General features: G+C 42.0%; 1 protein-coding gene across 2 annotated transcripts in view; it reads left to right on the plus strand.

The window, feature by feature from the left end:
- Positions 1–9,649, plus strand: part of nrg2b (neuregulin 2b) — a 75,885-nt gene extending 66,236 nt beyond the window's left edge. For both annotated transcript variants that reach the window (XM_084718770.1, XM_084718771.1), the window contains 4 exons: positions 873–1,000; positions 2,779–2,994; positions 6,616–6,799; positions 8,762–9,649. In XM_084718770.1, coding sequence (XP_084574896.1) covers positions 873–1,000; positions 2,779–2,994; positions 6,616–6,799; positions 8,762–9,238 — 1,005 coding nt within the window. In that variant the 3' untranslated portion in view covers positions 9,239–9,649. The remainder of the gene's footprint in view (positions 1–872; positions 1,001–2,778; positions 2,995–6,615; positions 6,800–8,761) is intronic.
- Positions 9,650–15,112: the final 5,463 nt, after the last annotated feature.

Raw genomic sequence — 15,112 nt, forward strand, 5'->3', positions numbered from 1 at the left:
AACAGGGATAGGTTTCATAATATTTAGCTTTTTTTCAATTAGAGACGCTGGTTAAGCATAAAGTTGGTGCCAGAGTGGATGTGGATGCCAAACTGTACCAGAGACATTTTTGGCATCTGTGATTTTGTTTTAGATTCTGGTAGCCAACAATAACAATAAGACAATACATCTGTGAGCCACCAATCAGGACGTCTGCAAGTCTGTAACCTCCAGGCTGACTTCACTTTCCTATCAAAGAGCACAGGCTCTGCTGCAATAAAGCCAGATATATCAGTGCTTTTAATTAAATATAACCGCCCTATAAATAGGATTTTGGTGTCAAAATGTTCGGAATACTCTCAGATATTCATTAATGCTAAAGTAGGGACAAAAGAAGAAACAGACACGGGGACAGGATGTCAGCTTCACCTGAGCAAACTTCACAGGAAGCCCCACAGAGCCTCGGCCGGTTCACGTCTCCTTATGTGGGGTTACTGATAGACTTTATTTAGCTTTGGCACTTTGGTTGAACTCCACGGAGAAAGTTCTTTGAGCCTTCGGAGCAGGTTTGCCTCCAGAAGAATCTTTGTGTAAATAAAACTCTGATCCACTGACAACACAGGGAAACGTGGTGGCACATAGCTGACAGACGCTAAAGAGAGGGCAGAAAACACCTACTATTCTCCTGGAGATGTAACGGGCATGAGTCAGCATTACAGCAACAATGAAAACAGTGAGCAGAGAGAAGTGATGAGGAGCTACAACAGATCTGTGCAGAAGAATCCTCCCATCATTACATATCACTTTAAATTTATGTATCATGTATCCTTATTCACTGTATGATGATTTAGAAAATAAATGGTAAAATTATTACGTGTGTGTGTGTATTGCAGTACATCCCCAAGAGCGTCCCAATGACAGAGTGTGTGATCAGCCACGGAGCCGAGGGCGCAGGCAACTACGCAGGCAGCCGAATGTCGACCCGCTCCCACCACTCTACCACTGCCTCACATGCTTCCAGGTAGACCTCAAACACGCACACGCAGATAGCCACGTATACACGGGCAAATATAGGAAGCTCCTAGTTGTTCCTTTGATAAGATCAGTTTCAGTCGCTAACAGTTGTCTCAGGGAACGTTTCTAATGTAGAAAGTAGCTCCAGTGAGGACGGATGGCAGAAGTTGGCAGAGCTGTCGGTTATCAAGAGTATCGTTTCTGGAAAGAAATATTCTTGTTGAATTATTTTTAAATGATTTTGTGGCAAAGTAAAAATTATTTCTTTTGGGGTGGCATTATAAATCTCAGACAGTTAAGACCAGTTCCCTCCGCAGGTTCATTCTTATCCTACAACAGTCCTGTGCTCCCTGAATTTCTATGACATATAATGGGAACCGGACAAAAGGTCCTATGTTCGCAGCTCTGTAAAGCATATAATGCACTTCAGTTACCATGGTTACACTTCGATCACATCATACTTTGTTACTCGACAGAATTATTGTCAGTTGTTAGCTAGCTTAGCTAACTCAGTTAGCCTTTGTTAGCTAGTTTCTCCAAAGAAACTAAATGAAAAAGAAGACATGATCCTGACTGATGACTGATACTCTGAAATTTGTTTTGCATCACAGCAGCTCAATTTGCAACTTCATAAACAACAAACAACAGGACAAAAAACAAAACACATACATCCAACATGACATTACAATCACAAAAGTGGAGACGAACAGTACATTATATTTAACAATATAAACAGAGAAGATAACATTCAAGGCCTTTTAACAGACATTTGATCTGTGATTGAGCTTCATATTTAATTTTAAGATTGACTGATGGACAAAAAAGTTTTTCAGTCTAACCTTATTGAATCGTGGGACCCCGTGTCTCCGATTCGATGGTAACAATCTGTATTCACTGTTCAGGACATGGCTGGGATTAAAAACAATGTGCAAGAATTAATTTACTCACCTCAAAAGACCTGAGTTTTTCTGTTCCACAACCATCAGTGTAAAAAGTAAAGAACAGCAGATGAAGTAATGAAGAAATACAAAAATATTACTGTGACAGCAAGAAAGGAGAAAACGTCAACAACTGATGAGTTTCAATAAAACACTATAGCTAATGTTAATATATGAGACAGAGTTATGTTAATGTTTGGCTAGCTAGCTAGTTGCTAGCATCACTCAAAGTGTCCTGAAAAATGCTTCTTGGTGTCTCCTTCTCCTCTTCAGTCTCCATAAATTCAGTCATTGTCTTATGTTGCATAAATTATTTCACTTTTAAGGGACTGTGGTGGGAAAATGTTTACTAAGAACCTTCTAGCAACACATAAAGGAATGTTTATAAGGGCAAACGCATAGAGATCAAAGGATTTTCCATTACAACATCCTAAGAAAATCCTCATGGTGATTTTGTGCAAAAAAAAAGTTTTCTAAGCCATCCTAAGATGAAAATGTAAGGGCAACCTCAGCAGTTTTATCCACCCTGGTGCTGGGAACATACTGTAGATATGCTCCCCTATCTGCATGTAAGAAAATGCAGTTTGGTTGAATCAAACAAATTGTAGTTTGACCTGTTGCCAGTGTAGTTCAACTTGTTTTAAAAACTTTCTTGATGCACGGTAGCACTTAATTCCTCAAGTGTTCAGTGTTTTTATTAAAGTTATCACTCAATGGTGCTTTAATAGATAATGCGTGTGAATATTATGGTCTCTTTGCCCAGCGCTCCCTCCTCCTCTGTATCCTCCTGCCTCCTCAGAGCTGTTTTAACCTTTTAAACTTGTTCTGCTAACGCCCACGCCCGCAGACACGAGGAGCAGACGTGGAGCATGGAGCGAACAGAGAGTATGAACTCAGACTGCCAGTCAGGTGGGCTGTCCAGCTCTGTGGGAACCAGTAAGTGCAGCAGCCCGGCGTGCATGGCAAGGAGGGCCGCCCACTGGGGCTGCACGGACGTGTCCGGACCGGGGATGCAGTACGGGGATTCCTACGACTCTCTACGAGACTCGCCTCACAGTGACAGGTAGGGAAGGTGCTAATGAGTGTGTGTGTGTGTGTGTGTGTAGTTGTGTTAGGAGTTAACTCTGTCTTTATTCATGGCTCTACAACACTTTTGCTTTGTTTTGTTTTTTGTCAGACCAGCCTCTTTACTCTTTGGCGACCCCAAGTGGCAATTCATTGTTATACATTTTTCAATGTGTCAAGGACTACATCACCCAGTTACTGTATAATGTAATGTGACTTTATAAACCAGTGCTATCCTGGGACCTAAATTAGTTTTTAACAGATAATGAAATTTCATTCATTGCTAAATTCTTTGTCAAAACAGACTACTTTCTGTTGGCTGTGTCATTACTATTGTTCTGTGAAGGTCAGTCATTAAAGACTCATTTCTTTTTGACTGTAAATATCCTCGGTGTTCCCACTTTGGCTAAATCTGACTATTCTCTTTTTACCATTTACCAGCTAGTGGCTTCCTTCAAGTCCCAGAATGCCCTCTGATTAATAAACTGACTTGACATTCCTGTATTTTGCTGTTTGCATTACCTGTTTGCACTACAAAGGTACAGTTTCTTGATAATGAACATTTGTTTTTCACATTAAATGTCTTCTTAAGCAGCGCTCCTCAAACTTTTTACGCCACGTACCACCTTGGAAAATTTGAATGTTGCTAGGCTGACCCTAACCAGCTATGGACAGTTCACACAGGAAGAAGATTTATTCTTAATAAGAAGATTATTTATTATAGACTGTTGTCAGACACAGCCACCCTGTCTTCACGGTAATGCTGGGGCAGTTTATCTCATGGTTAATCATGAGTGATGTATGTGTGCACTACATATATGATTGTGACCATGTAGCAGGCTGATATTGAAACAGAAATATTACAGGAAAGACAAAATGTACTTTAAATTTTAAACTTTGTAGTATTTTGATTATATGCTTTTAAATTAATTTTATTTTTAAAAAATTTAGGTGATTCCTCGGTGTACCACTAGAGGGAGCTTGAGTGCCACCAGAGTCTAGGTTCTAAAGGAATGTGTTGAGTTAGGAGACACAATTTTACACCATCTCATGTAAAAAGTGACCTGTTTCAACCAATCAGAGCAACAAAATGTGTGATGTTCAAGCTGGAAAAATGGCAGCCTGGTCCCAAAGTCTCTAAAAGTTTTTGGCGAGATACAGGCAAAGCTGTGGCAGAATTTTGATTTGTATTTGATCAGCTCTGCCTAGTTTGACGGTTTGATCTGAGTTTCGTGAGTCTGGTGTGTTTGCACTCGACACGTTCAGATCTGGTGAGGCTTCTCTTTTCAGTCACGATATCAAACCCACCCCATGTGAAAAAATTAATGGTTGTGATTGGCCGGACCAGAGCCAGGACGGGTGGAAACGTCTCTGAATGTGAGGGTGACCACATGTATCTGCCAGAGCAAATGAAACATGACAGCACAACACATCTCAGAACCCAGAGGTGTTTTTGCCTGGATGTTTTGAACTATGATCCATATGATGACATCCATGTTGGATACTCAACGATCACAGCATTGTAAAATGTCAAATCTGGAGCATATCTTAACACCACTTTGACACTATTAGAATATGGAGTGAAGATATTTTTCTGATATGGCTGATGCCATATTTTGCATACCACATACCTCAAATTTCTTTTGATATGGCATCTACATATTTCAATATATGGCATGAAGGCATATTCGGATATTTACGATGATAATATGATGATATGGTGTGTGTCACCTTATTGTTCTTCTATCAGTAGATTTTAATGCAACAAATTCTGTATGTAATTCGCAGTAAGTGTAAATAATTTTGATGTTAATCCGACTCGGTGTTAAAGAATTTGTGATGTCTGCTGAGGCAGGATTGTGCACTAACAACTGAGTTAAATCTGCAGCTCTTTGCAGCTGGGATGGCACATGTTCAGTAATGTTTTTCATATTCTTGGGACTGACTGAGTGGGCGGCGAGGTGGCTCAGCAGTTAACACTGTCGTTTCATGGCAGAGAGGTCCTGCGTGCGAACCTCAGCCAGCTGGCTGCAGAGTTTCTGTGTGGAGTTTCCTCCCACAGACCAAAGACTTGCAGGTCAGGATGACTGGAAACACTAAACTGCCTGCAGGTGCGAACGTGGTTGTTTGTCTGTATGTGTGTTAGCCTTGCGATTGACTGGCGACCTGTCCGGGGTGTACCCCTCGTCTTGCCCAGTGCATGCTGGGTAGGCTCCAGTCGCCTGGCCCTGAAGAGGACAAGTGATTTAGAAAACAGATGGAGCCGACTCACTAGCTGATACCGACTCGCTTCTGCTCTCAGGCCACTGATTTATTTTGTGACGTTTCGTTAGTTCTGTACGGTTACTGGCAACCAAAATGCTGTACCTTAATGAAACAGTTTTTTTTTAACAGTTTTTAGTGGTGTCATTTGTAGGAATGCCCAGATCGATAGGTTGCTGATCAGTATCAGCCAATAAAAAAAATGAAAGAAATGTGATCAGGAGATCAAAATGAATGCTTTCTAAATGCAGACTGCAAAAACCAATGATGACACAAACAATTTGAGCCAATTCTCAGCTGAGTTGGCGTCATTGCCACATGCAAATTAACCAAAAGGAGCATGCCGCTCTCAACTCATTTGTATATCAACTTCTCACTCTGTGTTGCCTTATGTTGCCGCCACATGAAGGTAGAATGAATGAATCCACAACATCCGGACTCATTTAAGTTGATGGCTTTCCCATTTTTTAATAGAGCAAAGCTACATCAAAACTTCAATTTTAAAGCTCACAGACAATTGGCATAGTATAATCCAGTACTTATTTATCCAGTCAAATGCTCAATACTTCCAAAAACCCTGCTAATAAAATCATCTCTGGCAGAAAGCCTTGAGGGGAAAATACTACTACACCTGTGCACTGCACATTCTTGTGCATGTGGCTGAGCAACAACTGCAAATGTATGTGAAGGTGTGCTGTGGTGCAGTCACATTCAAATCGATAACTAGTTTGTGTTGTTACAAGTTAATAACTCTTCCATCATTTCATGTTTCAAATACAGCTGAAATACAACCCTGCCCCTGATAACCGTCATTTCACTCCTGCCTATCACATCTCTTTGCCATGATAGCGAGCTAGTTAGCGAGCTAGTTTGTCAGTAGCAACAGAAGTATGAAGCCTTGTTTTGATCCTCTCCCGTTTGCCTCGTTCAAGACTAATTCAAGACTTCCTGCGTCTGTTTCAAATCAAAAGCTCTGTAGCATTTAAGTAGACAAAAACCCTTCATTTCTTAGCAAGGCTTTTATTGTGAAACGATTTGCAACTCCACTCTCTTTCATGGTTCCACTTACCTGCATCACCTAGTGGTAAAATGAGATATTACTGGTCCAGTGTGGCTTAATATGAAACTGACCTAGAATACTGCTGTAACAAAAAACTTGTATTGAAAAAGCTTATAGATGATCAGGATTGGTGGCAAAAAACGAGATCAGGGCATCCATAGAATTTTATTACCCAGACAGTCATCTATTAAAATTGTGCCCAGATGTGTGCAAGTTTCGGGTAACTCTCTAACATCAGCACGTTTGGATGTATGTACACAGACACCGCAGTAATCTACTGTCGTCTTTTCTGTCCAGGTATGTGTCAGCGCTGACCACGCCAGCGCGCCTGTCTCCGGTGGAGTTCCACTACCCCCCGTTGCCGCCGCAGGTGCCCACCTTCCAGATCACCTCGCCAAACACAAGCCACGCCCTCTCCCTGCCCCCCGCCGCAGCCGCCTACCACAGAGATGACGACCAGCCGCTGCTACGATGCCCAGACGTACGTAGGAAAATGTAGAACATGCATACCTGACTGTCATATGACTGTTGTATTCTGTATTTTTTCATTTTCAACAAATCCCATGAAAAGACCCAAACCAACAATGCTTCAGTTCATCTCTCAGTGAGTTGAGTCTGGTACCTGATCTGTGGCACTCAGCTACGAGCTCATTTATTCCTAATGAAGACGTGAATCATCGAAAGTGGATCACAAATAAATACTCTTTATTAAAAAAGACTAAATAATTTCACAAGACAGCTGGACAGTGCAGTTCATGTTACTAAAACAGATGTAAATACTGCTTTGTTGGGGACTATTTTCACGTGAGGATTAATACATATTTGGTGCTCCAGTAAGTATTTTATAGCAGTATGACAGTGTGTTTTAATAGTTTTTGAACATCAGTTGAATACTGTGACACAGAGGAATAAGCTATTATAAATTGTATATCATGCTTTAGACAGACAATACTTGTGCTTCACTAGTAGGATGACTAAATTTCTGGTTTTGCTTTTTTTTTCTTGGGATTTGCATATAAACATACTCATCCTTTAACCTGATGGTTCAACTCCCTGTGTTAGCATCCACGCCGCTGAAATTCCTTCGAGCAAACAACTGACTAACAGACATATTGTGGTGGTGTATCACGAAATTGTATCACGATAAGATATTATATTGGGTTTTTTTGACAACAGTATATTTGCTGATATCACAATATTATCTGCTCATTTACAACTGTAACACAGTCGGTCACAGATGAAGTTGCCGTCCCTTTCTTGTTTGCTTTTGGCTATAAATAAAAGAAAAAAGCACAAAAATAATTGAAAATGATTGTAACAGATGCATGATTCCCCTGTGCAGTAAGGTTTACTTTAAATTGAATCCGCTAATTGAACACACTAAACATGGCTTAGCAACAAGAACAAAAAAATCAGCTCAGTAATAACATAGACAGAACATGTTTTTTTTATTAGTTTTATCATTAGCTTAAAGGAGAAGTGTGTGATTTCCAGTGGCATCTAGCCTTCAAACCTTAGATTGCAACTAAGAGGATTTACCCCGACACCGCCCCTCTCTCACCAAGAGTACGGTGGCCGTCAGCGGACAAAATGGCGAGCGAAAGCTATCTCACAACAAACTACAATTATGTGTGTAGGATGAATTACCTGTCCAGCAGAAAACAGGCAACCTCGGCGTCACTGTGAAAACGTTTGTCCTCCATCAGCGATTTCCATCGTGTAAACGCTATGCCGATGTTGATTCGTGTTTTTGCCGTTTCCTGTCATGCTTGCGTTTACTTTCTTCGTGTCTCCGCTTCTTGGATGACGGGGATTCACTGTCCGCTGCTTTTTGTTCTGGTACAGTGTATGTATGATCCTCCATTTGTCAAAACTGTGCCAGTCAAGGTTCACAACGCTAAATGGTCTGCCAGCAATCACCCGCGTCTATCCTCCCCGTCTACTTCCGTGTTTACGCTGCGGCGTCTACGTAAGGTCGCCATGGGCTTCCCAAGACTCACTGTTAGTGCAGTTTGTCCGCTCTGCGCTGCCGTAGACGGCGCAGGATGATGATCTCCGTAAGTCGACCCGACAGTATGTAACTATAAATGGCTATTTCTAAAGTAACGGGAACATATAGATTATGAGTTTACGTTGATTGATAATAATAAATAACATACTTATATATAATATATCTCATTTATGTACATAAATTCCTGTAATTATTACACACTGGTCCTTTAAACCAATGGCAGTTTAAACTGCATAAATGAACCCAGTTAGCTGTCGAGTGCTTTAGCTCGTAACGGCATTGTTTGCATATGACGTTGTTGTCTGTTGACCTGTCTTTTTTTCCAAAACCCAAAATATTTTCACACTGATGATTTAATCCAGAGATCCCAGATCAATGGATCGTTACAGTAGACAGTTTCTATCAAAACTTACCCTCTGTTTTATGTTTCAGGATGGAAGTTTATACCGGCAGCCGCGGCGTCCGCGACGACCCTACCTGACGGAGAGCACAGGAAGTCTACCGTCCAGCCCCTACCGTCTCCCAGACGACGAGGCTTACGAGACCACGCAGGAGTACGCCTCTTCACGGGAACCCATCCGGAGCCGGCGCCGCCTGCGACGCAACCGCCTCAACGGACACATCTCCCAGCGTTCAGCGGGCCTACGGGACTACAGCTCACAGAGCTTCAGCCAGTCAGAGGAGGAGGAGGAAGAAGAGGAGGAAGAGGATGCTCACGGGGAGAGCACGCCTTTCCTTAGTATGCAGAACATGAACGTGGACCCGCCCTTAACCGTCCCGGGTTTCCGTTCGTCATCCGGTGCGGACACACGGACTCACCGCGGGCTGAGTCGGCCGGGGACGCGCAGCAACGGGCAGAGCCGCGGCTCCCAGTCGCAGCGCTCCAAGGCTGACAACATGCCCCTTTAAGACTTAACCTTCCCCCCCCTGCCACCACCCACCCCCTCCACCTCACACACTCCCCTCCCTCCTACACACAACCAGTGGACTAGAGACCTGCACCTAGGAGAAATATTTTTATTTTGTATAACAGACAGATATTCTAAACAAATGAAATATTTATTTTCATTTCAGCAAAAATTGTCTACTAGCTAACAGCAAAGACTTTTTTTATAACGGGGGGGAAATATTTATATGTAAAGTTTTTTGATTTACAGCATTATGAGAGATGAAAAAATAAGAGAATTACGTGCCAATTTTTTCACAAGTTAGATAAATAGAATAATATTGTGGTGCCTTTTGCTGTATGCTGAAGTCGGAGGTCCCATTGAGTTTTTGTAGCCTTTCTTATAAAGACTCCTCGTTTTTATAGAGACCAACCCTCTTCCTTCCTTTTGCTTTGGTTTTCTCTCTGATTTGGGATCTTCTTCTTTTTGAACTGTGATCTGATTATGTCATCATGCAATATTGATTCCTCCTGTGTAAAAGGTGTCTGTTTACATGAGTATGATCCACGCGATGCGCTCGTCTCACAGGGACATTAGTCACTGACGCAACCGGAAGTGTAGGGTAGTTTTTTTTTGTTTTTTTTTTCTTTGATGATTTTTTGGATGAATCACATCGGTCATTTATGTCCTCGTCTGCTGCCTCTCCATCATTTGTTGTTATTTCTGTGAAAGCAGAGTGTTAGGGAGCTGTCGTTGAGGGAAAGCGACTCCAGATTCCTGTGCAGGGTGCTGCCATGACATTGGTGGTGGTTGCAGCGTGTGTGTGTGTGTGTGTGTGTGTATGTGTGTGTTTGTGTGTGCATGCCTGGGTGCACCTCATGAAGCCTCATTTAACCTTTGAGGGTGTGGTCTCTTGTTTGACTGACATGCTCCTCCCACCAATCCTCACGCTGCCAGAAGCTCCATTGCACTGTAAGAACCTCCCTCCATGAGCAGTCATTGGCCAGGGAGCTGCCGATCCAAACCGAACCTAACCAATCCAGTCGTAATCCAGCCTGACTCTGGCCTCCCGTGGACTGCCCAGCCCGCCCGTTTCCTATGCCAGCAGCTTAGAGCCGCACTGTGTCTCAGGACTTCCCCATCACATCACAGCCAAAAGACTCAAAACAGAGAGCGCACACCATCTCAGTCACAGTTCAGTCCGCAGGCCAGACCCACATCCCCTTCACTCCTCTTCCTGTCCGTCCGTCCGTCCGTCAGGTTTGTTGCGTTCATGATTGAGGGAGCGTGGGTAAAAACTCTTGGAATCAGAAGGGAGATTCAGTTGCTTTTTTTTTTTTTTTTTTTACTTCAAAAGGTTGTGTGTATGTGTGTAAGTGGGCTTGTGTGTCGCTGTGTGTGGGTCACGATGATGATAATGAAAAAATGAGCGAGACCACATCTGTTGCAGGGGCGTAGCTAGGAATTCTGGGCCCCCTGAGAGGAGGATATCGCTCTGCCCCCTCACCCCTGATCCCCACTGTTTTTCTGTTTTTTTAACGAATATAATCCTGCTGGAAACTTTACGGGCCCCTCTCCAGTCCAGCTGTGGGCCCCTGGAATCGCCACCACCTTTTCTCGCCCTGTAGCAATGGCACTGCTCTGATGGGTCACTGCGTGCGGGTTCACACTGCTAGAGAGCGACAGTTTCTGAGTGTGATTCTACTTTTTTTCTTTAGCTCACAGCCAAACGGTGGTATATGATAATACTGATTACTGCATCCTTGATTTGCATTCCTATACCTTTATTGATTGAACTTCTTTTGCTTGGTCATATTGACTGAATGATCTGTTACATGTCTGTCTCTGTCTGCCCCCTCCACCTCACATCGCCCCTCACCTTCAAGGGACGGTTTGGATTATTTGATGTGGGGTTGTATGAGTTACTTGTAGATAGACAGTCAACCACGGTGGATGGTGGTCAACACGCTCCCAGTTTGCAGAAGCCGAAAGGAGAACCATCATGAAAGCTAAGCAATGTTAACCCGTTAACTGACTGTTTCTTTCAGTCCACCTCAGTCAGCAGTTACTACTCACTTCAGTTCCAACAACCTGATGCTAGAGAGAAAAGACACCACCCTGATGCAGACTGAAAAAAACAAGTTCATTCTACAGTCAGTTCATAAGTCACCGTCCTCTGGTGGCTTAAACATTTCTGGACAAGTCCAACAAAGCTGCTAGACTGAGCGTCCACATTTCAGGTTGTTTTCAGGTCGTAGTGGTGTTTAACACTGAGACACTGAGTTTCAGAGCAAGGAAAACTGCATGTTTGTGGCTGGGTGGTTAATAACATGTTTCTGTGGTGTGGGTGTGTACACTCAGAACCCACATTTATTATTGCTTTACACGTACGCTATGTTGAGAATATATTCAAGGTTTTTACTTCTCTGATGGGAATATGCTGTATGTAAACCAACAAACCAAACTCCATAGGCAAAATCAGCAATTTTACCTCTCAGAACACGGGAGTTGCTGGTCTGAAGCTGCCTCAATCTCTTAGTTTGTTTGGGCCTTTGTGTGACTTTGGTGAATCCGAACTATCTTTTTAAAACACCAAAGTCACACAATCACACGCATTAGCTAACAGATCGAGGCAGTGGTAGACCAGCAGCTCCTGTGTTCTGTGAGGTAAAATTACTGATTTTGTCTGTGGAGTTTGGTTGGTTTGGAGAGAGCGATATTTGGCCTATATAGTAGCAGATTTCTGTCAGAAAAAACTGCATGATGGTGAGAAAAACTGGAGAAAATATTCTAAATGTAGCGTACACTTAAACTGATATTGATGGTTTTCTTAGGTGGACCTTTTTAAGTGGTTAAAACACGTTTTGTTGCTGACCCTGTCCACAGCAGTTCATTGCTGAGCTTACATGCTGGTGCCTCTCTCTGTTTCTCTAAACCGGGGGCGTGCCGACTGCCATCTACTGCAGGTAATACACTGACAATCAATATGTACCTCATGCAATGCCACTTCAAATAATCAGAACTATCCCTTTCATGTCTGTCTCACCCCCTTACTGACCTTCAGAAGCAACTAGCAGATGAATTTAGGCCCCATCTCCAGGTACTGAACGGCACACTAGCTAACAGTGGGCTGATCACGTCAGAAACTCTTCCACATCAGATACACATCGGGTTCAGAGACCCTTTCAAGCTCACTGAGGAAAATGATACTGTGTCAGATACAATATGTGTCCCTATTAGAGTTAATTTCCAATAAGTAGAGTTTATCTGTTCTTATTTTCCTTTTATTCACACAGGAGATGCATGGATCACAGATATAGGAAGTTATCTTAAAAATGGCAACAAACCCCTCAGATTCAGGGGAATCATGCTAGAAATTTATAAAAACATTTTTTGGGTTCACAGCCCAAAGGTCTGGCTAGTTTTGTCTTACTATTCACTGTAATCAATCTGGGATTTGCAATGTGGAAATACTGCAAGTGAGGGTAGTGTGCTTCTAGAGCTAGTTGAATTGTTAACACCCCCCCGCCCTCTTTCTCCTCACCCTGCACTCCCCCCTTTTCCCTTTACATACACACATACATTTCACACATCATGAAGACACTCGTCACACATTACGAAACACGCACACAGACACACACACCCTCATATGACACACACATGCACACACACACACAAACACTCAAAAACCCTCCATGTTTGTGTTTGTCAAGCAGTTTGCCTTTGTCTTTTTTACCTACCGACTCCCTCTCTCCTCCCTCCTACCTTCCCCCCTACCTCCCCCCTTGCTCCTCCCCCTATCCTCTCCTCTCCTCTCCTCTCACCCCCCCCCTAACCCCTCTGCATGTCCTAGTGGTACTGGTAGTTGGGTGCATGGAAAAAGCAGCAAGCAAATCGTTTTTCCACTCGGTGAAAAAATAAAAATGTGTCTTCATTTTAACATTCAGCAATAAATCCCCTTCTCTTCATGTCCATCATTCTTGGAATATGCTAGAAGATTTTTTGCAAGTTTTATCAAAAACATACTACTTGTAAAAGAAGAAAAATCCAAAACCACCCCTTCATATGAAAAATAAAACTTTATTCCTACCATTTTGAAACGGTCCTGTCATCTTTGCAACAGAAAACAACTGTTGTTTTTTATTTGCATTATTTATTTATTTATTAATTTATTTTTTGCAGTGTGTCATCACTTCACTATTTTTTTATTAAAACGTGTTGATAAAGAAGTGAAAGTCAGAGGTGAACCACATGTACAGTTAGAATGTAGTTGCACAGTTGGACCACTAGATGGCAGCATTGACCTTGTCTATTTTTTGTGTCATTCATCCAACGTGGCTGTTAACACCCCACATGCAAATATACACCTGGGTGTAAATAGCCACCTTGCCTATTCCAGACTGGGAGCAAATAACGTATGCCTCTTAAAAAACATTAAAATTTAAACTTGTAATACCATTCCACTTTTTAACTGTGATTTACATACACTAGTATTTCTGGTAGGAAAGAGGTTTGACTTTGTTTTTATTATATTGTTTGTTATTCATTTGTATTTGTCTTTAATATGAAAACACTCATTTCCAAACCACAATTAAGGCAAGAGAGGTCAAATCTATCGTGCACTAATACACTGACGTGTTTTAGGGCAGTGGTTCCCAAACTTTTTTTTGTTGGAGCTCCCCGCTTGTATCTAAGGAAAGTTGAGTCACTTCACCCCTCCAGCCTGCACACATGTTCACATACACTAAAAACATAACCTATTTATCACACATCTTTACTGTCTGAAAAATAATATATAAAATAACTCTCTGGCACCCCCCTAAGGAGGGCCCGGATCCCAGGTTGAGAACAGTTAAAGTACACAAGGTATCTGCTGTATAATTACTACCACTTTACAGTGACACATACAGGACTTCAGCAGGGCTGGATGTAACTAATTACAAATACTCAATTTACTATAATTAAGTAGCCTTTTGGGTACTTGTACATTTATGAGTAGATTTAATCAATAGTCCAGAAATAGCAGTAATTCCACTTCATCTGACATTGTTTTGTCTGGCGGAGCTATTTGTTGAATAAGGAAACCAGAACGTAAAATGAGAAACGAAGACAAACCAAAACAGAAAACAATGAAAATGGGGGGGGGGGGGGGGGGGGGGGGGGTGTTTTGTCTCTTATAGATTATTAGTGATTAATTGATTGTTGGCATTGAAATTTGCAACTCTAGTTTGGAGCGGTGACTGTGACCACTGAGCAGAACAGAGGTGGGAGTATTTTAGACTGAAGATTTGGGGAAGCAGAAACCTCTTTGACTGAATGTCTGCTATTGATAATGTGTTAAACTTAAGCAGTTAAAAAAGTAGCTAATACTCTGAGTAGTTTTTGAGATTAGTACTTTGTACTTTTACCTAATTATTTTTCTAACACCACCACTTTTACTTGTAATCGATCAATATTTTAGTAATGTGACGGTACTTGTACTTGAGTACAGACTTTCAGTACTCTTTCAACCACTGGTCTTTAGTAGAACATGATTTGGTAGAAGATCTAGATGATGAATTGGTACCTAGAGGTTGCTCTAGTTTTATGAATGATTTAATAATGTTAAAATGTGCTGTGCTCTCAGGTTTATCAGTGAAGTGTTATGAACTACACTACGGCTGTTAGCTTTTTCTCTGTTGACAGCAAACACAGTGACATACTGGGTGTTGGCTTTCTTTCAGCACCTCCATATCTGACCGACTTCTGCTTCTGCCGCTGTCACTTTCCTTGCTTTTCTTTTCCTGGACTTTGAATTAAGGTTATTTCTAGGCATCTTTGACTTAACAAGGTGGAGTTATTTATCATTATACAACACATGGGAGTGTCTATTTGCACCCAGAGGAGAGCAGACACA

The sequence above is a fragment of the Lutjanus erythropterus genome, chromosome 5 (genome assembly GCF_056507025.1).
Source record: "Lutjanus erythropterus isolate fLutEry1 chromosome 5, fLutEry1.hap2, whole genome shotgun sequence".
NCBI classification, from domain to species: domain Eukaryota; kingdom Metazoa; phylum Chordata; class Actinopteri; order Lutjaniformes; family Lutjanidae; genus Lutjanus; species Lutjanus erythropterus.